The sequence below is a fragment of the Schizosaccharomyces japonicus genome, assembly GCF_000149845.2.
Source record: "Schizosaccharomyces japonicus yFS275 unplaced genomic scaffold supercont5.3, whole genome shotgun sequence".
Lineage (NCBI taxonomy): Eukaryota > Fungi > Ascomycota > Schizosaccharomycetes > Schizosaccharomycetales > Schizosaccharomycetaceae > Schizosaccharomyces > Schizosaccharomyces japonicus.
The window spans coordinates 1,202,195-1,227,727 of record NW_011627862.1 but is presented as its reverse complement, the minus strand read 5'-3'; the positions used below and the strand labels follow the sequence as shown (position 1 = coordinate 1,227,727).

General features: G+C 41.8%; 10 protein-coding genes across 10 annotated transcripts; 6 read left to right on the top strand and 4 right to left on the bottom strand.

Annotated features, from left to right (window-relative positions):
• Positions 1-41: 41 nt before the first annotated feature.
• SJAG_01235 (cytoplasmic threonine-tRNA ligase Trs1) lies at positions 42-2,631 on the bottom strand. The gene is made up of 2 exons (XM_002172454.2): positions 2,522-2,631; positions 42-2,289 (listed from the first exon to the last, which is right to left on the bottom strand). The coding sequence occupies exon 2, from the start codon at positions 2,282-2,284 to the stop codon at positions 185-187; it is 2,100 nt and encodes a 699-aa protein (XP_002172490.1). The 5' UTR covers positions 2,285-2,289; positions 2,522-2,631; the 3' UTR covers positions 42-184.
• SJAG_01234 (snoRNP pseudouridylase complex protein Gar1) lies at positions 2,631-3,987 on the top strand. The gene is made up of 3 exons (XM_002172453.2): positions 2,631-2,820; positions 2,907-3,007; positions 3,117-3,987. The coding sequence occupies exons 1-3, from the start codon at positions 2,727-2,729 to the stop codon at positions 3,522-3,524; spliced, it is 603 nt and encodes a 200-aa protein (XP_002172489.1). The 5' UTR covers positions 2,631-2,726; the 3' UTR covers positions 3,525-3,987.
• A 1-nt stretch (position 3,988) lies between these two features.
• On the bottom strand, positions 3,989-7,150 carry SJAG_01232 (RNA-binding protein). The gene has a single exon (XM_002172451.2). The coding sequence runs from the start codon at positions 6,766-6,768 to the stop codon at positions 5,554-5,556; it is 1,215 nt and encodes a 404-aa protein (XP_002172487.1). The 5' UTR covers positions 6,769-7,150; the 3' UTR covers positions 3,989-5,553.
• SJAG_01233 (phosphatidylserine synthase Pps1) lies at positions 4,355-5,470 on the top strand. The gene is made up of 4 exons (XM_002172452.2): positions 4,355-4,530; positions 4,594-4,825; positions 4,936-5,299; positions 5,370-5,470. The coding sequence occupies exons 1-4, from the start codon at positions 4,424-4,426 to the stop codon at positions 5,372-5,374; spliced, it is 708 nt and encodes a 235-aa protein (XP_002172488.2). The 5' UTR covers positions 4,355-4,423; the 3' UTR covers positions 5,375-5,470.
• Positions 7,151-7,276: 126 nt separating the features above from the next.
• On the top strand, positions 7,277-7,944 carry SJAG_01231 (adenosine 5'-monophosphoramidase). The gene has a single exon (XM_002172450.2). It carries the CDS (start codon positions 7,426-7,428, stop codon positions 7,825-7,827), a length of 402 nt encoding a protein of 133 aa, XP_002172486.1. The 5' UTR covers positions 7,277-7,425; the 3' UTR covers positions 7,828-7,944.
• Positions 7,945-8,374: 430 nt separating this feature from the next.
• SJAG_01230 (Sds3-like family protein Dep1) lies at positions 8,375-10,482 on the top strand. Its single transcript, XM_002172449.2, has one exon. The coding sequence runs from the start codon at positions 8,587-8,589 to the stop codon at positions 9,790-9,792; it is 1,206 nt and encodes a 401-aa protein (XP_002172485.1). The 5' UTR covers positions 8,375-8,586; the 3' UTR covers positions 9,793-10,482.
• A 101-nt stretch (positions 10,483-10,583) lies between these two features.
• On the top strand, positions 10,584-20,296 carry SJAG_01229 (vacuolar protein sorting-associated protein 13a). Its single transcript, XM_002172448.2, has 4 exons — positions 10,584-10,701; positions 10,742-10,854; positions 10,898-19,871; positions 19,925-20,296. Exons 1-4 carry the CDS (start codon positions 10,680-10,682, stop codon positions 20,038-20,040), a joined length of 9,225 nt encoding a protein of 3,074 aa, XP_002172484.1. The 5' UTR covers positions 10,584-10,679; the 3' UTR covers positions 20,041-20,296.
• Positions 20,297-20,460: 164 nt separating this feature from the next.
• On the top strand, positions 20,461-21,733 carry SJAG_01228 (kinetochore protein Mis14). The gene is made up of 3 exons (XM_002172447.2): positions 20,461-20,836; positions 20,895-21,042; positions 21,102-21,733. Exons 1-3 carry the CDS (start codon positions 20,796-20,798, stop codon positions 21,582-21,584), a joined length of 672 nt encoding a protein of 223 aa, XP_002172483.2. The 5' UTR covers positions 20,461-20,795; the 3' UTR covers positions 21,585-21,733.
• On the bottom strand, positions 21,040-24,800 carry SJAG_01227 (glycosylceramide biosynthesis protein). The gene is made up of 2 exons (XM_002172446.2): positions 24,635-24,800; positions 21,040-24,542 (listed from the first exon to the last, which is right to left on the bottom strand). Exons 1-2 carry the CDS (start codon positions 24,755-24,757, stop codon positions 21,807-21,809), a joined length of 2,859 nt encoding a protein of 952 aa, XP_002172482.1. The 5' UTR covers positions 24,758-24,800; the 3' UTR covers positions 21,040-21,806.
• A 118-nt stretch (positions 24,801-24,918) lies between these two features.
• SJAG_05221 (translation release factor) lies at positions 24,919-25,532 on the bottom strand (the record flags this gene model as incomplete). The annotated part of the gene is made up of 2 exons (XM_002172445.1): positions 24,919-25,325; positions 25,466-25,532. The coding sequence occupies 2 exons, from the start codon at positions 25,530-25,532 to the stop codon at positions 24,919-24,921; spliced, it is 474 nt and encodes a 157-aa protein (XP_002172481.1).
• Between the last annotated feature and the right edge of the window lies 1 nt (position 25,533).

Sequence of the window (25,533 nt, the reverse complement as noted above, 5' to 3'; positions counted from 1 at the left end):
TAACTAGATACAAATGTTTATAATTCAAGATTGAAATGAAATATTCACGCACAAAAAAACAAACCATGATTTGTATTGAATACAATTTTTAACATACATCTTTATGTTAAAAGATATAGCTTACGTATGCAGTCCTCTATCTACTACTACCTATCCCGTAAAGACTGTGATCACTTGAACGTAATTAGATTTGGTTGACGGGGTTCTTAGTTTCCTTCAAAGCAACAAGCTTAGCAACAACCTCATCAAGGGGAACAGTGGCCGTCTTGGCTTGCTTCTTGGGATCATCACGGTTACGGATGTTGACACTGTTCGTCTTCTCCTCCTCAGCACCGACAACAAAGATGAAATTGTACTGAGAGAGTTGGGCGTTACGAATCTTTTTGGGCAAAGTGTTATCGGAGGTGTCAACGTCAGCGAAGAGACCGGCGTCGAACAAGCGCTTTTGAACCTTGTTGGCGTAGTCGAAAGCAGCAGCAGAAACAGGAACAACAGAGACTTGGCGAGGAGAAAGCCAGAAGGGCCACTTACCACCATAATGTTCAGTAAGGATGGCAATCATACGTTCAACACTGCCCAAAATAGCACGGTGGATCATGACAGGGCGAATGTACTTGTTCTTGTTCGTAGAGTCGGCAGCCTCATCACCCTCGGTAGTACCATGAAACTCGAGCTCAAAGCGCTCAGGAAGTTGGAAATCCAATTGAATGGTTGCACATTGATGTTGTCTCTTCAAAGCATCGAAAACTGTGATATCGATCTTGGGACCGTAGAAAGCACCGTCACCCTCATTCAACTCCCACTCATAACCAGAGGCATCCAAAGCGGCCTTCAATTGAGCCTCGGCCTTGTTCCAGGTTTCGAGGTCACCCAAATACTTCTCTTCGGGACGGGTAGAAAGCTCCAAGTGGAAAGTGAAGCCGAACACTCCATAAACGTATTTGAGGAAGTCGAAGCAGTTCTCAATCTCAGAACGAACTTGGTCGGGACGGCAGAAGATGTGAGCATCATCTTGTTGGAAACGACGGACACGAGTCAAACCAGTCAAAGCACCGGAAAACTCATTACGGTGGAGAACACCAAAGTCAGCACAACGCCAGGGAAGATCACGGTAACTGCGGTCACGGCTCTTGTAAATCAGACAGTGACCAGGGCAGTTCATGGGCTTCAAGGCAAACTTATCCTTCTCAATTTCAAAAGAGAACATGTTCTCGGCATAGTTGTTCCAGTGACCAGATGTCTTCCACAAATCAACGTTGTACATGTTGGGTGTAATAACCTCTTGGAAACCACGGATCTTGTATTGCTCACGAATCCAAGCGATAAGTTGATTGTAAATACGAGCACCATGAGGCAAGAAGAAACAACTACCGGGGGAAAGCTCGTGGAAGAAGAACAAGTCCTGTTCACGGCCAATCTTACGATGGTCACGCTTGGCGGCCTCGGCAAGGAACTTTTTATACTCACTCATTTGCTTGTTATCGGGGAAACTCACACCGTAGATACGTTGCAAAGAATCGTTCTTGGCATCACCCAAAAAGTAAGAAGAAGAGTTCTTCATAACGGCGAAAGCCTTCACACGACCGGTGTGAGGAACGTGGGGACCGACGCAAAGATCGATGAGGGGACCGCAACGGTAGACAGTGGTGCTAGTTCCGTCGGGAATCTTGCTTTCGATAATGTGTTGCTTGTACTTGTTGTGCTTGAACATCTTCAACAAGTTTTCCTTGGAGACGATCAAACGCTCAAAAGGTTGCTTCTGTTTAATGGCATTCTTGGCCAAAGCCTCCAAAGCAGGGTAATCCTCAGTGGTGACGGTCTTGTTGTCATCGATGGCCATTTCGTAGAAAAAGCCATCAGTAGTGGGAGGACCAATGCATAAATGGCATCCAAAATGCAACTCACTAGCCTCACCCAAAATGTGAGCACTAGAGTGCCAGAAAACACGCTTGCCTTCGGGATCGTTAAAGTCAAGAAGCTTCAAAGTGCAAGAGTCCTCGAGGGGACGAGTAAGATCCCAAAGTTGGTCATTCACCTTGGAAATGACAGTGCGGTCAGCCAGACCCTTGGAGATGGAGACAGCAATGTCCATGGGCGTAGTCTCCCAGCTCGTAGCCTCACGAGTACTTCCATCAGGCAAAGTAACCGTAATAGTCTTGCGGGGTTGAGCAGCAATAAATTCCTTGTACTCCTTTTGGAGCTGCTCAAACATAGCAATACGGTACTGAATGTACTCGGGCTCCTCCAAAGCCATGTTCTTCAGTTGTTTCTCCACCGAAGCCATTTCCTCTAAAATCTTCGTTAGTAAAAAGAATTCAATAAATATTGCGGTTGGAAATCAGCACAAAGGGCAAATAGGACTTTCAAAATCAACAAGTTCCAGTCATTATATGCCACATCAATGGATGAACCGCGGTAAAAGAGTGCCGAAATGCGTTAACAGTCGTAACGTGTCGCGATTTCTGCCAATTTTGTTCATTCCAAAGCGCGTAATTAAAATTTCCGTCAATTGACTACTTACTTAACAAAAAAGGGTCAAAACGTTCCGCGAATTGAGTTTTTTACACACGTTCTGTGGTAGTAGTAGCAGTTACGGCTGTCGGTGTTGTGGTGGTATTCCTACCATTCACCCTCACCGGAGGTGTGACGGCGAAACACCAGTCAGCAATGGTGGAAATTTTTGCGCAGAGCCAAAACCCTTAACAACAAAAACACCTCCTATAAAAATGAGCTTCAGAGGTGGTCGTGGCGGCAGTTTTAGAGGCGGACGTGGTGGCTCGCGGCAGCCTATGTCCTATGGTCCTCCCGATCAAGTTTTGGGTATGTTTGTCTAGTTGGCAAGCGGTAGACGAGATTTTGGTTTTTTTTTTCGAGTTTTGGGAATGGGTTCTAACCTTTTTTTTTAGAACTGGGTACCTTTGTCCATGACTGTGAAGGAGATATGGTTTGTGAGTCTACAAACCCTAAGATTCCATACTTTAATGCCCCTATTTACTTGGAGAACAAGGTAGGTTAAGTGAAGAGGATTTCAGCGTTATCTGTTCAAAGATTTTTTTATTTTGTGCTCTTTACTCTCTTTTCCTCCTCTTCTGAACCTTTTTACTGACAAGTTTTAGTCTCAAATCGGAAAAATCGACGAAATTCTCGGTCCCATGAACCAAGTTTATTTCACTGTGAAGCCCATGGATGGTGTTGTTGCCGGCTCCTTCAAGCCCGGTGACAAGGTGTTTATTGGTGGAGACAAGCTTCTTCCCTTGGAGCGTTTCTTGCCCAAGCCTAAGGTTGCTGGTCCTAAGAAACCCAAGACTGCTGGTGGCCGTGGAGGCCGCGGCGGTTTCGGTGGTCGCGGAGGCTTCGGTGGCCGTGGCGGCTTCGGTGGTCGTGGAGGTTCTCGCGGTGGATTCGGCGGAAACCGTGGAGGATTTGGTGGTCGTGGTGGCTCTCGAGGCGGTTTTGGTGGCCGCGGTGGTTTCAACAACCGTGGTGGTTCTCGTGGTGGTTACGGTGGTCGTGGACGTTTCTAAGCGATCAATTTTCGTTATTGATGTCCCCAGTGGAATGGAATAGAGCTCTCCCTGTGAGAGTTCTCTCCTGGATGCAAAACCCGATTCCACCCAAATAACCGGATCCCATCTACCTTCCTTGTGTTCCCCCGTCTTACTCTGTAAGTGTTGATCACTTGCATATACCAAACACATGCACACCCTTTCCTTGCCCCTCAAAAAAGCCCTTGGTGCGCACTCCGCGTTACTCGTCTACTTCGTAAACCAACGATGTGGGCGGATTCGTCAGTTCAAATTACGTGCGCTCCTCTTCATGGGTCTGTGGTCTGTCGCTCTTATTCCTGTCCTCTAGCAGCCACTGTTTGTTTCGTTTGCTTACCGGTGACCGGTACTTATGGCCATTGCTGACAATCGTTCCCAGTCATCATCCCCTTAGTTTTTTGTACAGAAAAAAATACACATGTCGAAAAGAGCCGATTAGGGACGAGTAGGGAGGACGGCAGACGGGTGCGATGTCGGTCAGGAACGTATACTATTACAGCTTATGGACAGGATGTTAATTGTATACAACTAGTTTCAGTCATGTCTTCCTTCGTAGCCACAAAGTGAATGCATTCATTTCATCTGCTTCAGTTTAAGGTTTCGCTTACACAAATGTTATTACCGCGTGGAAGGCACCCCTTTCACGTGATAGAGCACGTGATTGCTTTTCGCCATTATCACGTGCCCTTCGCTCGCTTACTGCAATTGCAGTTCCTTATTGGTCCGGTAACCGAGACCTTACGAGAGAAGACCACCAATCAAGGAGATGGCAAAGCAATATTAGCGAGTTCCTTCCAGCAAAAGTCTCCCGCGACTAAGGGACGGGGCACGACAATTATTGCCGATCTACAACAACATATTGCTAGACACAGTTCAATATGCAAACATGGAAGAAGGACGCGCCTAAGACGAAGGCTTTTTCGGCTGAGAAGGAGGGGAAGATGCTCCAATATGTTAATGATAATAGACACTTCTCTTTGATCCGGTATGTCAAGTGTTGTATCCGTCGACAATCGAAACAAAATGGCTAATACATGTTCTCGTGCAGTGCACTTCATCTGGCCGATTTACTCACAGAAATGAATGGATTCTGTGGCGTTATGAGCATTTTTACGAGTCTGCGGTATTGTTTGGGCGATCAATACGACTATAGCAACTTGTGGAAAGCACTGCTTTTAATGCCCTGTGGTTTGCTCTTTGATTTCATGGATGGTAAAGTGGCCCGCTGGCGTGGAAAGTCGTCTTTAATGGGTCAAGAATTGGACAGTTTGGCAGATTTGGTATGTTACATGGATTGACAGAATTGAGATGTAGATGGAATTCAAAGAGTTCAACACTTCCTTCCGTCTTTCTGCCGCTCTGCTGTCCCGATCGCATTCTAACACAGCAGATTTCCTTCGGTGTTGCACCTGCAGTTTTTGCATTTGTTTGTGGCTTTCGCACGACTTTGGATACTATCGTATTGGCATTCTTCGTTTTATGCGGTCTTTCACGGCTTGCGCGCTTTAATGTGTCGGTGAACTACATTCCCAAAGACAAAAACGGAAAATCTCAGTTCTTTGAGGGCACCCCAATTCCCACGACATTGAGTCTCGTCTTCGTCCTCGGTCTGTGTACTCTCCGGGGAAAAATTCATGAACAGCTTCCCGGTGGACTTTGGGCAGCCGAAACTTGCTTCAAGGTTCATCCCATGGTCTTCCTTTTCGCCATCAGCGGTTTCGCCATGACCAGTAAGAAGCTCCGTGTACCTAAACGTATGTGACGAACATGCACTGTGCAGTGTATATGAGTTTCATCAAGTCCATTACTAACTCTTTGTTTCAGTCTGATCCGTTTCTCCCTTGCCAGCATGTAAATATACATTAACACAGCGGATCACAGTTCACGGATGTATAACACAGTAATGAAAATACTCTGTGGAAATGCTCCACATTTCTATAAAAGATATGAAGGAAGAGGAAGGGAGTGAAGCTGGGTCAGGGAAGCTGAGTAAAAAGAGACTTGCGGATTACACCCAGATGTGATGTTTTCCCTTGGATTTCGTAGCTGCAGCAGACGTTTTATTTTTGGCTCTTGAAGCACCCTTCTCAATTTTTACCTTGGTGGCTTTAGTTCTACCCGTAGTCTTCTTTGTAGTCCTCTTCGTAGCTGCCTTTTTTGTAGTTTTCTTCGTAACTTTTCTCGTGGTTTGTTTGCGTTTGGTTTTTGTTCTTGCTTTTGTTTTCGCCTGAGTTTTTGGCTTTGTTTTCGGCTTTGCTCTTGTTATCATTCCGTTTCTCGCTTTGGCCTTGGGTGCCTCTGGAAAATTAGGCATATTATTCCGATGAGCAACGCTTAATGCTTGGACTGGTACCCCTTCAGCATTCATTTCTGAAAGTCCCCTCTTGTTGTTCTTTACGACAGCCTTAACAGGCTCGACTACACCTTGGTTGCTGGAACCCAAACCGAGGCCTTCAGACCAACCCATACTCTGAAGCAGCTTAAGGCCTTTACCCCTACGCAAAGGTGGTGCGCTGGCTCCCACAACAGTGCCATCAGGAACGCGGGGTTTTAGGCCTGTCGTCGCTACCGTTGCTGTTGACGTCGTCTTCTTTTCCGTCACCCGCCGTGTGGTTTTCGTGGTAGTTGTAAGTTTGTACCGTTTAGACATAGCAACATCTACATCGATTGGATGGTAACGATCACCCTCAACATGTTTTAAAAACGAATTCGTCTCGTCAACACGGTAACCGCTTTCTTCCAAAGTATTTACATAATCGTCGAGAGGACGTTTATGGCAAAAGAGTGCCTTATATTGATCGAGCGATTCCTCTTCCTCTTTGAGCGAGTCTTCCACTAGCGTATGTAATTCATCTGACCGGGAAGGAGCAGTTACATGTGGCGGAAGAGTATGCAAAAGTGCACGTGGTGCCTTTGGAAATGAGACAGGTGGTTTTGTGGTAGACTCAGTTTGAAGAATAGACAGATTAGGATCTCGTAAACACTCTAAACTCGGTAAGGTGGACTCTTCTGTTGTTGGCACCTCGAATGGAGGCGTACCTTGCAGCAATTGATTCTGTAATGCACGAAGACCCGGTATAGTAGGTGGATTCTGTGAGGGCTGAGGAGTCTGTGTCACAGGCTGAGTCCGTTGGTAAGCGTTTGCATAGGCAGCCTGGGCCTGAAACATGGAGGCAGTCATATTAGCCCATGCTATAAATGTATTGTCTTCGATAACGACCATCACGAGAGAGAAAGGAGAAACGTGTGAATAAGACTGGACCAAATAAATAGAGGAAATGCAAATATTAAAAGATTAAGGTAGAAAAGGCCCAAAAACTGCGTGAAGCCAAGACTTGAATAAAAGATAAAAAAAATCGAAAAATGAAAGAAATAAAAATAAAAATTCTAGCACACCGGAAAACTGTTTTTTTTCACGGAAAAAAGTATTAGTAGCAAATCAGATAGTGTCTTTTATAAAAAAAAGAACACCCGTATGCTTCGTGCGTTTCGTAGATTTCTCACGAGTAACGAGTGTTCGTTTGCTCCTGATATAGAATATTACAAGTACACAAAAACCAAGGCAAATGGTGCACGGCACCAACAATTGACTTAGTGTGTTGAGGTCGATTCAAAAAGCAATGATTTTCAAGTATCACCGTCGATCACATTTGTGGTGGTGTGGAGGATCTGCAACTAAAATGCGGCTAATCGTAGATCTACGGTGGTGAAATTTCCATAATGCGTCCCAGTGCTTACCTATCCTCGACCTCACCCTTCCACTTGCTCTGTCGCTTTAGTGCCGATCAACTCAACGATTTACTGTCGATCAAAGCAACACCATATATGTCCACCATGTAACCAATCTCGTTTATCCGTCTGCACACACCCACAGAACACCATGTCTTGTATTTTCTGTCGTATCATCAAAGGTGAAATTCCCTGCATCAAAATCGCCGAGACAGCCAAGTCTCTCGCGTTCATGGACATTGCTCCCACTAGCAAAGGTCATGCTCTCGTTATCCCTAAGGAACACGGTGAGAGACTTACCGATCTGAGTGACGAGTCATGTGCTGATCTTCTTCCATTGGCTAAGCGTGTTGCTAAGGCTACTGGTGCTGAGAACTTCAACATCCTCCAAAACAACGGTCGCTTGGCCCACCAAGAAGTCGGCCACGTCCATGTCCACGTCATCCCCAAGCCTAACACCGAATTCGGTTTGGTCGTCGGCTGGCCCTCCTTCTCCATCTCCAAGGAGGAGCTCTCTGAGCTTGGTGAGCAAATTCGCTCCCGTATGGAGTAAAGAGTAAGAACTCGCGTAATTCTTTCTAAAAACGCATACATTAATAAGTCCACCACATCCCGTTCCACCGAGCCTGCTGGTTGGTTTCTTGTCAGTAGAGTGGAAGGTGCCCCGCTTGCAGTTTAATTCAGTCGCTTTCGGTTCTGTAATTTATGACGTAGTTGGCACCACGTGCTTCGGCCTACTCTTGCAGTGTCCAATAAGAGCAATTCATGTCAGCTACAAGTAACTCGAGAATTGGTGCATTCGTAAATATGATGTAATACATCACGTTTCTTGTTATTGGGTGTTTTTCGGTACTGGTGAAAAACTAGATCAAAAATACCCGAAAACTGCAAAGAACGTTCCGTGACAGGAGCACCTGAGGTCGCTATTGACCAGTAAGTATAGGATCTAATAAAAAGTACATCTGCCTCTCTTCTCAGCAACAGTGCTTTCTGGCGCGCTTCCCTGAAGCTTTGGATGTGGCTCGTTTGTCAGGGACGTTTTAAACTGTCCCCGCAGTTTGCGCATCCCCCGCGGGGCATTTTTCCATGCCCGAAGCTGATTGGTTACTTGGAGCGCGACATTTTGTTACCCATAAACTGCTTGCGAACCTACAAACTTCCAATCTCACCCATCCAAGTCCAAATTTTGCGCGAAACACTCATATAGCAGTAGCCTGAACGGATCTGTTCCGTTCTAGAAAAACACAGCGTGTACCCTAGGTGAACAGAGTCATTGGACTCATTGATCAGTGAATTACACTCTATCAACAGAATGGAGTCCATCGTGATCCAAAATTCGACAAACATGGGAAAACAGAACGATTTTAGCACGTCCTCAACTAGCCGTGGTCAAAAGGACAGAGAGGTGGATGTTCCAACACTCGACAACAACATGAATTCTTCTGCTCGTCAAACGACTTCTCTGTCAGCGAACAGTTTGCATAAAAAACGAATGTCCCAGGACTTTTTAGAGCCCCCGAACTCGAAGCGTTTTGAGGCTACATCACTTGTGGAGCAAGAAACAAAAACAATGAATCGTGAAATTACAATGGCAGGTGATGGTGCTGCCTCGGAGGCAGAGACAGTCATGATTCCAGAAGGTGTTCATGATGAGCCTGCTTTAAACTCATCAACTTCTGAACAACGATCTCGCATATCTGTAAAGGAAGAGGATACCGACGAAAAAATGACTACTGCGGAAAGCGCTACAGACACGCAGGATACGATACCGAAGGCTACAACGCCTTCAATGGTTTCGACGAAGGGCCGTAAGCGGAAAAGACGCAATGACAAACGGACACGACAACACACGTCTGCCGAATCGGCTGCTTCGTCTGATGAAGAAAAGAGTGCTACCGATAGTAAGGTGGCTAACGACTCTCATGATGGGGAAGATGAAAAAACTCAAAAGAGAAAGGAAGCGTTGGATGCTTTAGTTGAACTTGAAATGGAATTCTCGATTCTCCGACAACGCTTGTTCGGCAAAAAACTTGCCCGGCTGACGGAACAAGAACGATTGATTGAAAAAGACGTGCATCCACGTTTGAATGCATGTATGGATTTTTTTCTGAAAAAACGCGACAAACGTCTCGACATGGCGTCAAAGTTGTTAAAGTTTCAACTCTCTAGCATTGACAAGTTTTTTGCTTTTGTTGTCCGACAACGTCATTTTCAATATCGGCACGATTTACGGAAACTTCGTCAGTTGTTACTGAACCAGACATCCGCTCGAATTTACCAGCTCCAGCGTGACATGGGTCGCTCGCTCTCTCGAACGCCGTCCGCCAATGCACCAAACCCATATCGGTGGTCAGCAGTTATGTTCCGTCAACAGTCTGAACGGCAAGCTGCCATGTTGTCTGAACTGAACAATGCAGTTGGCTTTCCTGCGGCTGCTCAATTGGAAGGTGTCTCGGCCGAGGAAGCCGCTAGTGATTTGCGGGAACTAGGCATTTCACTAACAACTGATGGCTCTTAAACTTTTATTAGCTTACTCAATCTCGTGCTCTTTTCACTCTTTTGTTGCATTCGAGGTTCATTCGTTTTCGACCGTTTCCCCTTGTCCAGTACAACGTCGACACAGAGTTGCATCAATCCACCCCTCTACTTAAAGTTCACCATGTTTCTGTTCAGTTAGCACACTACAGTTGCTATTTCCAGCTTGTTTCATTACTTAGTGCTTTTCATGCTCCTTCTCCCTGTGATGCTGTTTTGGACAGACCTGACACATGTGAGTTGCCTGTTTCTCTCCGCAATCCTTCTTCCTTCTCGCTTCTTTATATTCCACCTCACTTCTTTTTTTTTTATTTCCTGCATTTTTGGTTTACGGTCGTTTGTTAAAATTTGCGTTTTTACAGTTTGTCATACTTGATCCCTGCGTCAATTTCTGTCCGATGTTTAACAACATCTACCCTCCCGTGTCCCTTGTGTTCATACCTTTTTTGAACTGCACTCTCTGCCACTCCACGTTGTTCGTTTCCGGCGCAATGATTATAGCACTCGTGAAGAAGAACATGTCATTGACGATGTGTGGACAGTACGGCCAAAAGATATTATTTACTACTACTACACTTTTGTTTGGTTAACCCGCAAGGAAGTCTTTCTAAACTTTTCTTCATAATTTAATGAATGTGTAAACTATTAACATATATAATCCTTCCTTCTTCCACGTCACCACATTAATGTGTTAAGCACCAACAGATCGCTTGTTGGGACTGGCGTTCGGTAACATAAAAGTTTATTTGCAGTAGAGTTTACTTACCACCGGCACAATTTCATCACACCAGAGCAACACACCTGTCTGAAGACCAGGAACTTTATGAAAGTTACTGTATTTTAAGTTCTTCGTGTACAGGACGGTACAGAATGCTTGAAAGCCTTGTTTCAGGTTCGATAAACAGGAATTGATTCATTTTTCTAACTTGTAGGCATCCTCAATCGAATTCTTGGTTCTTACGTAGACAACTTTGATCCTAAACAGCTGAACATCGGTGTATGGTCTGGCAATGTCAAGTTACACAATCTAAAGATCAAGCCGGAGGTGGGTTTCTGATGAAGAAAACGGTATTCTGACCATGGTTTAGGCTGTCGACAAATTTGGGTTACCAGTATCGATTATTTCTGGAGTCATTGGGACCTTAAACTTGGAAATTCCATGGCAAAATTTACGAAAAAAGCCTCTTAAAGTACGGTTAGAAGATATCTACTTACTTGTTTTCGCTCGAAATGAAAACAGTATCTCAGAAGAACAAATCGAAGCCAACAAACAAAGTCTAAAGCAAGAAAAGCTCGGGCGCTTTGAGTTAGTTCGCAGAAATGTGGGTGTTCCGAAGAAGCTTCCGGCGAGCAAGAAAGTCTCTTTCATTGAATCTCTTATTACAAAATTAACGGACAATTTGCAACTTTCTATTGAACGCATCCATGTTCGATATGAGGATACCCTAAGCAGCATCGAACGTCCATTTGCTTTGGGCATCACTTTACACGAAGTTTCCGCCTTGTCCACTAATAACAGTACGCTGCTACAATCAATGGGCTTGGATCCATCGCAGTATATTTTTAAAAACTTACTTCTCGATAGCTTTTCTCTTTATTGTCACTCGGATTCAAGGTCTGTGTATTCAGAAGACAGTGCCACTTTATTGCAAAATCTGAAAAACAGTATCCCGCGATCGGAACATCCATGTGATCATCATTATATTCTCAACCCTGTTATGGGCTCTGGTTATATCATTATATCTCGTCAACCTAGCCTGAGTGAACCTCGTTTACGGTTTGCTGTGGAATTCGATGAATTGGCTTTCACTTTAAATGATGGTCAGTATAGCAACTTTCTTAACATGGTTGACTATTTCAAGGTGTTTCTATGTCACCAACAGTATATTCATTTTCGGCCGAAAGTTTCGTCTCGCGCTGACCCCTTGGCATGGTTTCGGTATGCCATAGTTGTCGTCAAGGAGTCGATACATAATCGGAATTACCAATGGACATGGGAATACTTTAAGAAACGTAGGGACATCCGACTTGAATATGTACAACTATATTACAAAAAGATTAAACACAAGGACTTGTCAAAATCCGAAAAACAACGATTAAATGAACTTGAACATGATAATTCTGCTGATGACTTAATAACGTATCGTTCTATTGTCTATAAAAAACTTGAACGAGAAGTTGCAGACACAAGGGAGCAGGGTTCCTGGATGGGCCGTATTTCTGCTATTATTACAAGAAAGAAGGAACCACACGAACTTGAACAGCGAGATCCGGACGACACTAGTGATGATTCGTATTCATCTCTCGTATTTACAGACGCTCAGAAACAAGAGTTTTACTCGGCCATTGAATATAACGACGAAACTGATAATATTGCATCTTCTCATTCTCCAAGTTATGTGCTTGCTGAGTTCTCTCTAAAAGTACATAAGGGGGGACTTTCCTTGATTACGGGATACAGCAAAGAAAAGAAAAGCCTACTGATGGAAATAACCTTCCAAGAGTTTGTCCTCAATATTTTTGCGCGCTACTCTTCAATTCGGGCTGAAGCTTCACTTGTTGATCTAAACATGATTGATGGTGTTACGCGGTCGAATGAACTGCCGATGACTGTAATATGTGTGAAAGAAAGAGGTGGACGCCATATTGGAAATGTGCCTTTGCCTAAGCAGCTACAAAATTGTCTCTTTTACTTCAATTTTGACACTTTATCTAACAACAAAAGTGCCAGTTCTAAACTCGAAATTTATTTGAAACGGCTGTTGGTCTTGTACCATCGCCGCTGCGTGGAATCAATTATATTATTCCTTAAACCTCCCCGCGTGAAGCTTGAACATGTCTCCGTCTGGGGAGCTGCTGCCGCGGAGGCATTAATGTCATATGCTAAGCAATCAAGAGCAAGCTTGGATTTTGCGTTGGAGAATCATAAGTCAATTGATGTCTTTATCGATATTCAAGCACCTCTTATTGCTGTTAGAGAAAACCCAAATTCAGATTCCAGTGATTGTCTGATTCTTGATATCGGTCGTGTTATTGTACATTCTCAGCTTCTGGATCCTGCAACAATCAATAAGTTTAAAAGTCTTCAGAGCCAACAAATCAATCGTGAACAGTTCGTGGAACTTCAAAATCTTATGTACGATAAATTTCTAGTATCGTTAATATCCACGAAATGTGTCATCGCCCCTTCTTTTGATATTGCATTGGAAGCCATTGACAAGCCCTCGCCTCATCATATACTGAAAGAATGTTCTTTGGATATTTTGATTGAAGTTTGCATTCTTCCCTTGGCTGTAAACTTTACTCGTTTCCGAGTTTCCAGTCACATGGACTTTGCTGAAATCGGTTTCACTGATATTCAGTATAAAGTTTTCATTAGTATTATGTTAAATCTTTTACCGACATTTCCGGAAGCTGAGGTTACTGACATTGAGTTCTTTAATACACTTATCACAAAGAGTACATCTGGAACTCCTTCATATAGATCCTTGACTGATTTAACAACAGAACAAGAGTCTGGCTCAGACAACGCGGAATTTGTGGATGCTGTTAGTGAAACCAATGAAGCTCAATTTCTTGCTCAGCAGCTATTTGCGTTTGATTTTGACGTGAGTGATGTTGTTTTGACGGCTTATAGACTTGACAACGACAAAATTGTTCCGATTCTCCGGGCAACCTTTCATTTTATCGTGGACCTTCGAATTCGCCATTTTGATTATTCAGTCGCGGTTGAATTACGTCGTTTCACTGCTCGAGAATTTGCTCAGAGTGGAAACTTATTTAACAATGCATTAATCTCATCTCTGCCTTCGCCAAGTAATGAGAAAAATAGCAGTGTTAAAATTGAATATACGTGCATCGATCTTGATTCTCCAGAATTTGAATCAGTTTATAAGGGAATTGAATCAACTGTCAATATCACCATTGAACAAATACAGTTTAATGTTGTTCCTTCCAGTTTTTTGGTCATTTATGAATACATTACATCTACGTTTCCAAATTCACAGAATCCTCTCTTAAAATTACGTTACGTTGAGCCCCCTGAATTAAGAAGGCAGTTGCCTGCGAACGCAAATGATGTGCAGCAAATGGATGTGAATATTCGATTTGATCGTTTAGATGTTGTTCTTTACAATGAAGATGGTCATTTTTCGACCGTTTCATTGATTGAAGCTCTTCTTCATTTTGAGCTTACTAATGATTTGGCTTATGTTGCTAAACTCTCGCAGATTTCTGTTTTCGATTACGAACATAGTGCAAAGGGAACACCTGTTATTACAATTCATAATGATAACTTCATCGATCTAGAGTATCGAAGTCAACAGATAAATGTTCCTTCCCAGTATCCTGTCTATGATTCCCATATGAAATTAACTGTTGGTTCTTTGAATCTGTTCTTTGAAGAACGTTTTTTTTCAACGTTTTACTCTTTCCTTCTAAAATTGTCGAAGTTAAAATCTCTTCTGGATACTGCAGAAAGGTTGACATTGAACCAGCTTTCAACAGAAGATCAAGAAGGAAAGTTTACATTTGAGGTCAAGCTTCACAGTCCAATTGTGCATTTTGAGACTGTTCTTCCCCACAAAAACAATGACACGATAACATTGATTATCAAGCCAGGAGTCTTCAAGTTTTACAATACCTTCGACTACTTTGATAGCAAAGAAAAGCAATTGGTGTGCATCGATATATATAATGTCAATGCATGTACACAACCAGCTAATTCTGATGACGTGGAAGCTCTGCTGGAAGACACAAATTTTTCCTTCAAGTTTATATACATTCATGAGGAAGGTCAACAACACGACATCCTCAGTATTGATGGAATAACTGCGCCAATTGATGTTCACTTAAGTGAAGATCAGTATCTCCTTTTCTGGGATTTTTTCTATGGAATAACGGGATTTTACAAAGTGGATGAGGAAAAAATGAGTAATAAAGTACTAATTGGAGAGCTGCAAAATGTCGTTTTAATGGAGACGGAAATCTCTAAACGAATTCCTTTAGAACAGCAACCGTATTCTATCGAAACAAAATTAAGAATTCCTCGTCTTTCTTTCTCGTTATTCAAGAAGTCTTCCCTTTTGAATGATGATTTTCGAAAGAGGATTCATTCAATTGTTAACTTTCTGGATTTAACCGTATCATTCGATGTTCGTATTGACGGAAGTACTTACACTGAAGTAAAAGTGAGAGACTCTGAAGTGACTGACGCAAGATACAAAACTAATAACTGCTATCCCTTGTTATGTCGACCGTCATCTCCTACGGAACAATATTTAATGATGAGTTTATACATGCCTTCTGATCCGGTACAAAGAACAATACTTCTCCTTGATGTTGATTCTGCCTCAGTTGTTGTCAACCGGGAGTATTGCCTATCTTTAAAAGATTTACTTTCGAAGTGGAATGTCACGTACACAAAACTAGTCAAGTTACGGAATCTTACAAAGGCTGTTGAGATGAACGACCCCTCTGAATTAAGGTCCAAGGTGCTAGACGAGAATGATTCTTCGTGGCATTATCGAGTGACTTTCGCAGACCTATCATTAATATTTTTAGAGGATGGAACTCAAGAAGCGACAAAAGCTTTAGAAGTTCGTTTTACAGAATTATTGATGACACAACAGTCTGTCTTTGTGCTAAATTCTGACAGAATTTCGGTGTATTCTGCGTTCATGGACAAGTTTCAAGAAACGCGTACCCGTGTATTCGACGATTTTCAGCTAAGATTTACATATTCTGTTAACAGAATTGAGTCTGAGCAAATTATAACATCTGCGGCATTAGATTTTGACCCGTTAATTTTACGTACAACTTTAACAGATTTAAAATTTGTGTACAAAATGCTCTCCATGGTATACTATTTCTACTATGAACTTTATGAAGTTCCACCTATCTCTGAAAATCTAGAAGCTTTGCTCGAACAAAGCTTAAGGCTTTTTAGGGCTATCGAAAAACCAGAAGCGAATATGGCACTTACATTTGCAATATGCAAGGAAGAATTTAATCTCTCGATTGGAGGGATTAAAATTCTTCTAATTAGTGAACACTTTGATCTACCAATTTTAAATCTGAACATCAACAGTTTTGTTATTGAATTCTCAGATTGGTCTTCAGAATTCAACGTAAACACTAATTTAGCATCATATGTTAGTTTCTATAATTTTGCAAACTCACATTGGGAGCCGTTATTAGAACCTTGGAAGGTAACTTTACATGTGGCACGAAGTCAGGCTTATGATAAAACAATATTTACTATCATTTCAAGAAAGACACTTGAAGTGGTTTTGACACCACAGCTTTTAGAAACACTCTTGCTCGGTTTCAAGAAGACAAAGGATGAGACTGCAATAAGCACTAACAAAAGTGAAGCCCCGTACCGGATAAAGAATGTTACTGGTTTCGATGTCAATATTTGGTCAGACTTTGAGGGTACAGTAACTCAATTTGCGTACAAGCTCAATAATGGCGAAGAGACCGAATGGAAATTTGAGGAATGGCGACAAATAAATAATGCTCTCGATACTGATCAGGAGCGATCTTGCATAGGGTTGAAGTTTGACGGACCGGAAAATTGGAACACATTGAGAAGAGTACACGTAAATCGTGTTGGTGAACATTTACTCCCTCTTATCGCTCATGATTTTACCAAAGAATACCATATAGTTGCTGAAATTACTCTTTCAAAAGATTATGTTAAGCACATTGTATTGCGGTCTGCTGTTCTCATTCTCAACGAAACGCATATGGATTTAGAAGTCTTAGTCGGTGAACTCGAGGGCGGCGGAAGTACCCGTATCTATAAAGTTCGTGCTGGTGAAACATTCAGTCCAACAATTCGTGAAGCGTATGAAGAACGAGTCCGTGTTCGTCCCCCAAGAAGTCTTAACTATGCTTGGTCAAATGAATCTTTATACTGGAAAGATTTATTGGACTGCTCGCCAAAACTAGTCACTTGCAACTTGTTAACAGATGCAGCGTCTAAATGCAATTTTGCTGTGACCACAAAGCAAATGCATAAGAAGTCAAGTTATATATATCCATACCTTCATTTGCATATTACCGCAACACTCGAAGTTGAAAATCTGCTTCCTTTTGATATCCAGATTCGAATAGTGGACAAGGAAACTCAAGGTATAACTCTACACTCGATCGAGAAACGTGCTTGTCTTCCCATTCATTCTGTTGAGCTGGATCACTTATTGCTCCTGCAATTGCAATTATTTACTCCTGATTTCCACAGTAGTTCTTACCTCCCTATCTCCCACCAAGATGATTCTGATTGTAAGCATGACAAGACTTTAAGCTTACTAAGTGTTGATGGGAGAACTACTAGAATTGGTGCTCATTTTACTGAAATCCATCCAGGGATTTACCGCGTTGGCATTTATAGCCATTATATTATCCTGAACAAATGTCGAATCCCGGTCAATGTTCGTTACAAGAATGAGTCTCATTCTCAAAGGACGAGTACTTGTGTAGTCCCCGCTGCTAAGGGTGAGAAAGCTGTTCCTTTTCTTTTCTCTTATTGGAAGGATGATAGAAAAAACCGTGCTATGTTGTCTTGTGAATTTTCCAGGTGGAGTGAGAAAATTAGTTTTGACGCTATTGGAAGTGCTTATGAAGTTGAACTCGAGAGCATATCAGGTTTGGGAATAATGAAGCTTGGAGTTGATGTTGAAAGCGGACCAGGTATATACAGAATGACCAAGGTTATTACAATTACACCCCGGTTTATACTGCGTAATCTGTGCCCTCTAAATCTGAAGATTTCTGACTTAACACGCGGTAATGGATTGCTGCTAAAGGCTGGTTCTTGTGATTATATTCGCTTTATGAATAAGGCTTCAGATAATTTTGTAATGCTTGCTGCTGAAGGTTCGGATTCTTGGACTTCTCCCTTATGCATTGAAAATTTGGGAACAACACACATTATTTTATCACAAAACAGCATGGACACACTCATAAAAGCCGATATCAGTTTGGTTAAGGGTGCGATCATGATAAAACTCAAAGAAGAAACAAAGCAATGGCCATTTGCAATACGCAATGAGACCGACTATTCATTTGAGTTTTGGCAAGCCGTTCCGGATTACAACGAAAAGTTGCGGGTAACTGGACTGACCAATTCAAGACGAAAACGTTACGTGCTTGGTCCGAATTCAAGATTGAACTACTCATGGGATTTTCCGGCGGCACAGAATAAGGATATCTTATTGTCGCATGGAAAGCAAGAATATTCTACTACCCTAGCTGAAATCGGAGCGCTATTGCCTCTTCGATTCTTCGACGAACATGGAAAGGAATTCTTCATTTCTCGTGATATATATAATGAGAAAGGCCAAACTGTACTTGTTTTGCGTAATTACAACTCTGAAACGAGTGTTTACAAGCAGAAGAAGCGTGTGAATAAGAAAAAGGCTGCGCTTGAGCATGTTTTTGAGTTGGAAAAGGTTGGAAATGACGTCCAGTTTAGCTTTCAGCTGAAAGTTCAAGGACTGGGTATTTCCTTGGTCAATGATAAGACCCAGGAACTGCTTTATTTAAGCCTTCGAGATATTATATTCGCTTTTAACGACTCGCCTACTACACAAACATATAGACTTGAAGTCAAGTGGTTGCAGATTGACAATCAGCTTTACGGTGGTATTTACCCGATTGTACTGTATCCTACAGTTATTCCTCAGGTTGGAACTTCTGAAAATACGGGATCATATCCACCGGCTTTTTATGCCATGGTTTCAATTTTGAAAAATACTACCTACGGAGTGACATATGTCAAGTATGCTACAATGCTTCTACAGGAATTAAGCGTCGAAATTGATGAGGATTTTGCGTTTGCTATGTTGGACTTCATGAAATCAGCTTGGAAAAACTATAACGATAATGAGAATGATGAACTCTTTAATGATGCATTACAGGTAGACTCGACGGTCTCTTCTGAACAGGGTAACGCAATTTATTTTGAGTTAATACACTTACAACCTGCTCAATTGAACTTGTCATTCATGCGAACTGAGCGGATAAATAGGGATATATCCGACAAGGTTCCTTCAAGAAGTCCTTTTGTATTTCTTTTTAATGTCTTATCGATGGCTATCGGCAGTATTAATGATGCACCTCTGCGCATTAATTCTCTACTAATGGACAATGTTCACTTAACAATTCAACGCATGTCGGAACTTATAAAAAATCACTACAGTCAAGAGCTGACATTTCAAATTCATAAAATTGTTGGTTCTGCAGACCTATTGGGAAATCCAGTTGGATTGTTTAATACTGTTTCTTCTGGCATTGCTGATATATTTTACGAACCTTACCATGGTTTTGTACTGAGTGAAGGATCCTATGACTTTGGAATGGGTGTTGCCAGAGGAACAGCAAGTTTCGTAAAGAAGACTGTATTTGGTATTTCCGACAGTATATCGAAAGTTACTGGAAGTATATCTAAAAGTCTCAGTATGGTAACTTTAGACAAAAAGTTTCAGACTCGTAGGCGAAACGCTCGAATCAGAAACAGGCCGGAGCATGTTCTTTACGGTGTTACTGCTGGCGCAATATCTCTAATAACTGGTTTTCGAAGTGGAATAACTGGAGTTGTAATGCAACCGTGGATTAATACTCGCGCACATGGAGTTCCTGGATTTTTTGAAGGAGTCGGAAAAGGAATCCTGGGCCTTACAACAAAGCCCTTGGTGGGTTTGTTTGATTGTGCTTCAAGTTTATCGGAAGGCGTGCGAAATACTACTACAGTCTTTGACGGTAAAAACATTCAACGAGTGAGAATGTCACGGCTCATAAGTAAGGATGGCATTGTTTATCCATACAGCAGTCGTGATGCATTAGGTCAATTTTGGATGAAGACTTTAAAGAATGGCAGATACTTCCGCGATTATTATAAAGCATTTGCCATCACCGATAACGGTACAGTTGTAATTTTAACGGACGCACGCATCATCTTTATGAAAACCAATCGTCTTCGTACAATTAAAGAACGCGATATAGACGAGTTGGAGTCTGTTCATATCGTGAAAGACAAACTGATATTGAAGTTTGTTGGTAAGTTTTCTTTTCTTTATAACAAACGCAGATTACTAACTGTTGCTATTCAGGTCAAACGAAACAGCTTTCATTTTCTCATTTGACGACACGGAATTATATGGCTGCAAAGATACAAAATGTCATTGCGGCTCTCAAGCATAGTATTGCTTACAGCCAGGATGAATAAGCCTTGTCGCACATAGTGAAGCAAGACAGCTAATTAATTTTCAGCCTCAATTCACTAGGACCTTTTTTTAATGATCATATCAAAAGTCCTATTTTTCTTAATGCAACAAAATTTGTGTATACTCGATTCAGTTTATGTTATGATTCATGTTTTAATTTTCATAATCCCAATTCTTTAATAATTAAAAACACTTAGATAAAAGAATTAATTTAAGTATAAATTTAATTATGATAAAGAGTTTTGTTTACCTTCCCAAGTTTTAACCTGCCTTCTGTCTGGTCTTTTTCGTTTGACTACAGAATTTATGAGCATAAATTGTAATAAGTTTTCTGTAAGAAAACGCTTCGGCAATATTCTCAAATAAAATTGTGTACGACTTTAACGTTTTAAATTGCTGAAATTGATTAAATAAAATTAAATAAAATTTACTACAGTTTCGTGTTTTTACATTTCATTATTTAACTATCATCTTGGCAAGGCCCAGAAACCCGTAAAGCTGTTGACAAACATCCTAAAACAGTGCTATTAAATATTTATAGTGCCTTGTTTCAGGAATAGCTCAAGTCTATATAAGCCTAATATTCCAATTCATTCATACATCATAAAGACACTAGAAAATAAAAAATCAAGTGTTATTCATGATACATCTTGTCTTCTACCAATTTCATGCTGCTAAACTCTATATTAGTTTGTTACTCAAAGGCTAATCGTCCAAGACTGGGGTTATTAGAAATTTACCAGCAACCGTCTATAACATGTCTGAGGCAACTTCTTTGCCTAAAATTGCGTTAGAAAAGTATGACAAGCTTTAGCTTATAAATATCATCACAATCTCACAAACTAACCGGATGAAGTGTTCAAGACTTTTTATTTATTAAAGAGCTACTGCGAAAGAAAACAAATGAAAAGCTAGAACTGCATCTTCCAGAGCAAGCATCAAGAGAAGCTGGACATGGGGAAGAAGATGTTTTCAGGAAAAGAGTCAAAGTGATGATAAATGAGGTAAGCTTTTTGATTCAACATAAAAGGAATATCATTCATCTTCATTGACTAACATCTAGCTTTTAAATAATGTCTATGAAAAAATGCTTCCAAACTTAACCATCAATGGATTCGAAGCAAAGGATGCTCTCTCTGATCCTTCCGTTGCTGATACTATTGAACCTTTTGACTATTCACTTAGAGCAAAAGTACAGAACTTATACAACGACCTTGAGAATGCCCACACCCAAATTGCGCAATATCGAAATAGAGTTCCTGACATATGTCAGAAGACATTTGCAAATACAATAAAAAATGAACTCGAAATTTTGGAAAAAGCCGTGTCAGGGAAACAAATTAATGCTAACGAACCAGAACAACAATTACATCCTCTAGAAACCGAAGCGTCGAACACAACAGGCGACCCCTTCATTATGACAATGAAACAAAGATATTTAGATACACTAAAAAGCGTCTCTATTTTGTCGAAGGAGATACCGGAAGTAATTGCTAATTTAGAAGAGAACTTACAATTCCCGCGGCTTATGAATGAAGAAAATTAAGACGTTCATAAGTGTTGCGGAGGACGATTCTGGACTCGTAAAATTTGTAACGGTATAATTAATGTTATAAGCGTAACTACATAAGACTTTTGTTAGTACCCTTAAATGCTCCATTTATGCGCATAAGTAAATTAGCATCATTAAAACGGAGCATTAATAAAACGTGAAAATGAAAATCCTCATGTAAAAGAATGCAAAGTTTGAAAAGACTGTGAAAGGGGCCTAGTCGTAATACCAAGGCTCATGAACCACGTTGTTATTGTCATAATAATGTCCACGGACACCTGATCCAAAGAACTTATCGGGATAACGATATCCTGCAGGTACTTCGCTGGCATCCACTCGAACATTTCTGGCGGGTTCCTTCGTAACAACGAATTTACCAGTTTGTAACTCGGTATCAGTAATAGTAGATCTGTGAAGACGTGCATATCCCACACGTTTAACTCCACGGTAAAGAATGTATTGACACCATCTATCCCAATCTGAAGGTTCGATATCTTGCATTCCATTTTCATGAGTCAAAAGAGTCTGTGGCTCTTGACCAACATTAGACACAACATAGCCCAAAAACACCAAGGGACGAGGACTTTCACGCATAATTCTACCAAGTTCTGTGCTTTGAAGACGTCTATCAAGGAAGCTTTCATATTGTCCATTGTGCGAAACAACAACATCAATAGCCTCGCCGTAAATGTCAAGAGTAGCATGAATGGCGGGCGCAAGCTCTCCGCGAGGAGAGGGCAAAAGGTGATGAGTGGAGTTAATAATAGGGAACTTGGACAATAAAGCAGCACCCCAAGTATGCTTATTAGGACCAGGTCCATAATCAGCATACATACCCAAATCATGAGCAATTTCCTGAGTAATATCTCTAAATCCTCCAATTAAACGTTGGGTGTCGGATTCCAGAAGACCGACAATATCCAGTTCCATATCTTTGAATGCATCACGCATCCGTCTTTCACTAGCCCACATGAAATTATCTAAACCAAAGTGGATCGTCCAAATACCAGCAGTAAATAACTTCTCCTCCGGATGATAGGGAGTGTAATCATAAGGTGGAGAGAGAGTAACAGTGGAATGAATTGCTGATGCAATAAGCAGAAGAGAAACGAGGAAAGTTTTGATGAAACTCTTTTTTTGAACCTTTCCTTCGTTCTCAGACAGCTCAAAATCAGTGAAGGAGCACTTTCCAGCTTTGCCCTTGCGATTCTTAACGCGAGTGATATAGCTAACAAGCACAAGACTGATACTGAAGCAAACGGCAGCAGTAATGAAATGGGTTCTCTCACGCATCAGTTTACCACCTGGAACAAACTCGTACGCAACAACCCAGACATGAGCCAAAGCATAGATGATATAGAAGAATAAAGCGAGGCCGTAAAATGCACCGGGATTAAAATGCACGGCAGAAACCATTACGGCGTAAAAGCATATAATGAGATAGTTTGCAAAATAAAGGCCAGCAAAGTAACCCATCCATCCATCACGAACGTGCAAAAGGTAAGCCGAAGAAACGAAAACAGAAAAACCGTGCAACACAAGGCGGCGGCATCTGTAAATTTTTGGTGCAAGAAAGATGGTTGCAATCATTGTGACGATCGTAATGAGACCATGAGGAAGGGGCAAAGGACCGCGAACGGGGTAACCAGACCAATTCCAAAGAATGATGGTAGATGAGTCGCATAGAAGAACGTGAAGCCCATAAAGAACTGTGCCAAGGCAAAGAGAAGCAATGGGCAAAGAAAATACGGGACGTTCACGCTTCTCAGAGGTTGGAATCGACTTGCCAAAACCAGTGCAGAGAAGAATAAAGCAACTTACAGTGCCAACGATCAAACCTAACATGTTCTTTCCACCATTTTCTTCATGCAAAATGGGCCAGATGGGATTGTTAGCAAAGTTAGAAAACTTAGCGACAGAGGACGCGGCAAGGCCCAGAAGAAACGACGTGATATGACTTTGTAAAGCGACGCGAGACTTACGAGCATTGTAAAAGATGCCGGCCCAAGCCAAGCAACCCATACCAGCTGCAAAGCCGGTCGTAAAGAGGCGATTGGCAGGATCCTGCACGAGGTACGAAGCTACACCGACGAGACTTAAAGACATAAAAAGAAGAGGCACCTTTGAAACGAGGCAACGGACAAATGGGAAATAAAGTAAAGCAGGCGACAAAAGAACGAAAATAGTCGCCTCGTGTCCCGAAATACCCATGTGCCAAAGTGGGAAGTACCAAATAAGCAATCCCATGGAAGTGAACACACTCCAGAACACGAAAGCCATATATGTTTCAGAAAAGAAACCAAGGACGGAGAAAATGCTCTCCTTAGGAACAGCATTCGCATCCGATTGAGCCGATTTCTTTTTATTTAAAGCAACAGATGCACCAGAAGGTCCACCGAAAGAGCAAATGAGGTCGATATCTTTGAAATCCCAGATGTGAGCGGCATCAAAGGAGACATCCCAAAGAATAAGCGTCCATTCAAAGAATGCATAAATTGTGTAAGCACCAGGAACCTGCTTAAACTTGTGCTGAATGTACCAATAAATGAGAGGAAACACGGTGCCAATAAACATGCCAGCGCCGATACGACGGCATTTTGTGGACATCGGATGTTTAGGCGACAAACGCGAAGTTAAGTAAAACCAAGGTGCGTTGTACACAAGGTACACAATCATGAAAATGTCGTGTTTGTCATGATCATCCGTAGAGGTTACGTATACCCATCCACCGCAGAAGGCCGTACGAATAAGGCCCACAAATGCAGTGAACAAGACAGACTTTTTGTGACTTCCAGAGGCAGCAATCCAGAGTAAAAGAACGAGAAGACGTGGTGTCGCCGTCAAGGCAATCAAGAATTGGAAGACAGAGCGCTCAGGATACCAATCTCCAATGGTAGCAGAAACAGATGGAAACCATTCTTCAGGGTACCCGTAAAACTCATTTTTAACAACCTATCAGTATGTTAGTCATTTCAGGTCCACAGAGCGGAATTTTGTATCAAGTGACACCTGCAACAGAGGTGCAGTAGTTTTAGAACACGTACTTTTTTGTAATGCAGTGAGAGAGCAAGCGCTAGAGGGATTATAAAGGCCGTGAAGGATAAGATGGTGTGAACCACGGCAATATAACGTGCCGGGATCACCACGTCCTTTCCAGCAACTGCCATACTGAATTTGTGATTTTCAGAACAGTGGTTTGCTCTGGAGAAGTATCGGGGTGATAGCCAGCGCTATGTAAACATATTAGACCACGTTCATGCAAGTTTATTTCGTTTAAAGTTAACCCTACGTCATACTTAACATTCTTGCGACGAACGCGTCGCGAGGATTAAATTGTTTCTCTACGGGCCTGCTTTTTCAAACTGTGCTTGCTTTTATCAAGCAAACGCTGCTTATTATGCATCCTTTTTAGTTTCTCAACACGTTTCACCTGTCCTGGAGAAGGATCTGAGGGTGTGACATGTTGAGCTGCTTGAGATACAAGAAGAGCGAGTCGTTCTAAACACAACTTTTTGTTTACAAATTGACTTCTTGATGTTTTTGAAACAATTTGAATCACACTCTGCTTTATGAACGGTCGAAAAAGAGAGTTTGTGGTTAAGTAATTGAATATCTTCTCGGGCAACTGCTGACGAAGATCATTCAACGGAATCGACATGGTGACTTTAGAATTTACACGATTGACGTTTTGACCTCCTGGACCGCGGCTAGCTGCTGTAGTAAATTTTATGCAAGCTTTTAAGTTATAAATAGTCAATGACTAAGTTGCTTCCATTGTCACGTACATTTTTCTACCTTCCATGTTCTTTGGAGAAATGGAGTTAAATCTGAATATCGGTCGTGCGCATTCCCATCAGAACTCTTCCACCGGGCACTTGGTAATCGAACAGTAAAATTGTGCAAAATGCGTCCAGTTTTCCATATCGTCCGGAAGACCTGCATT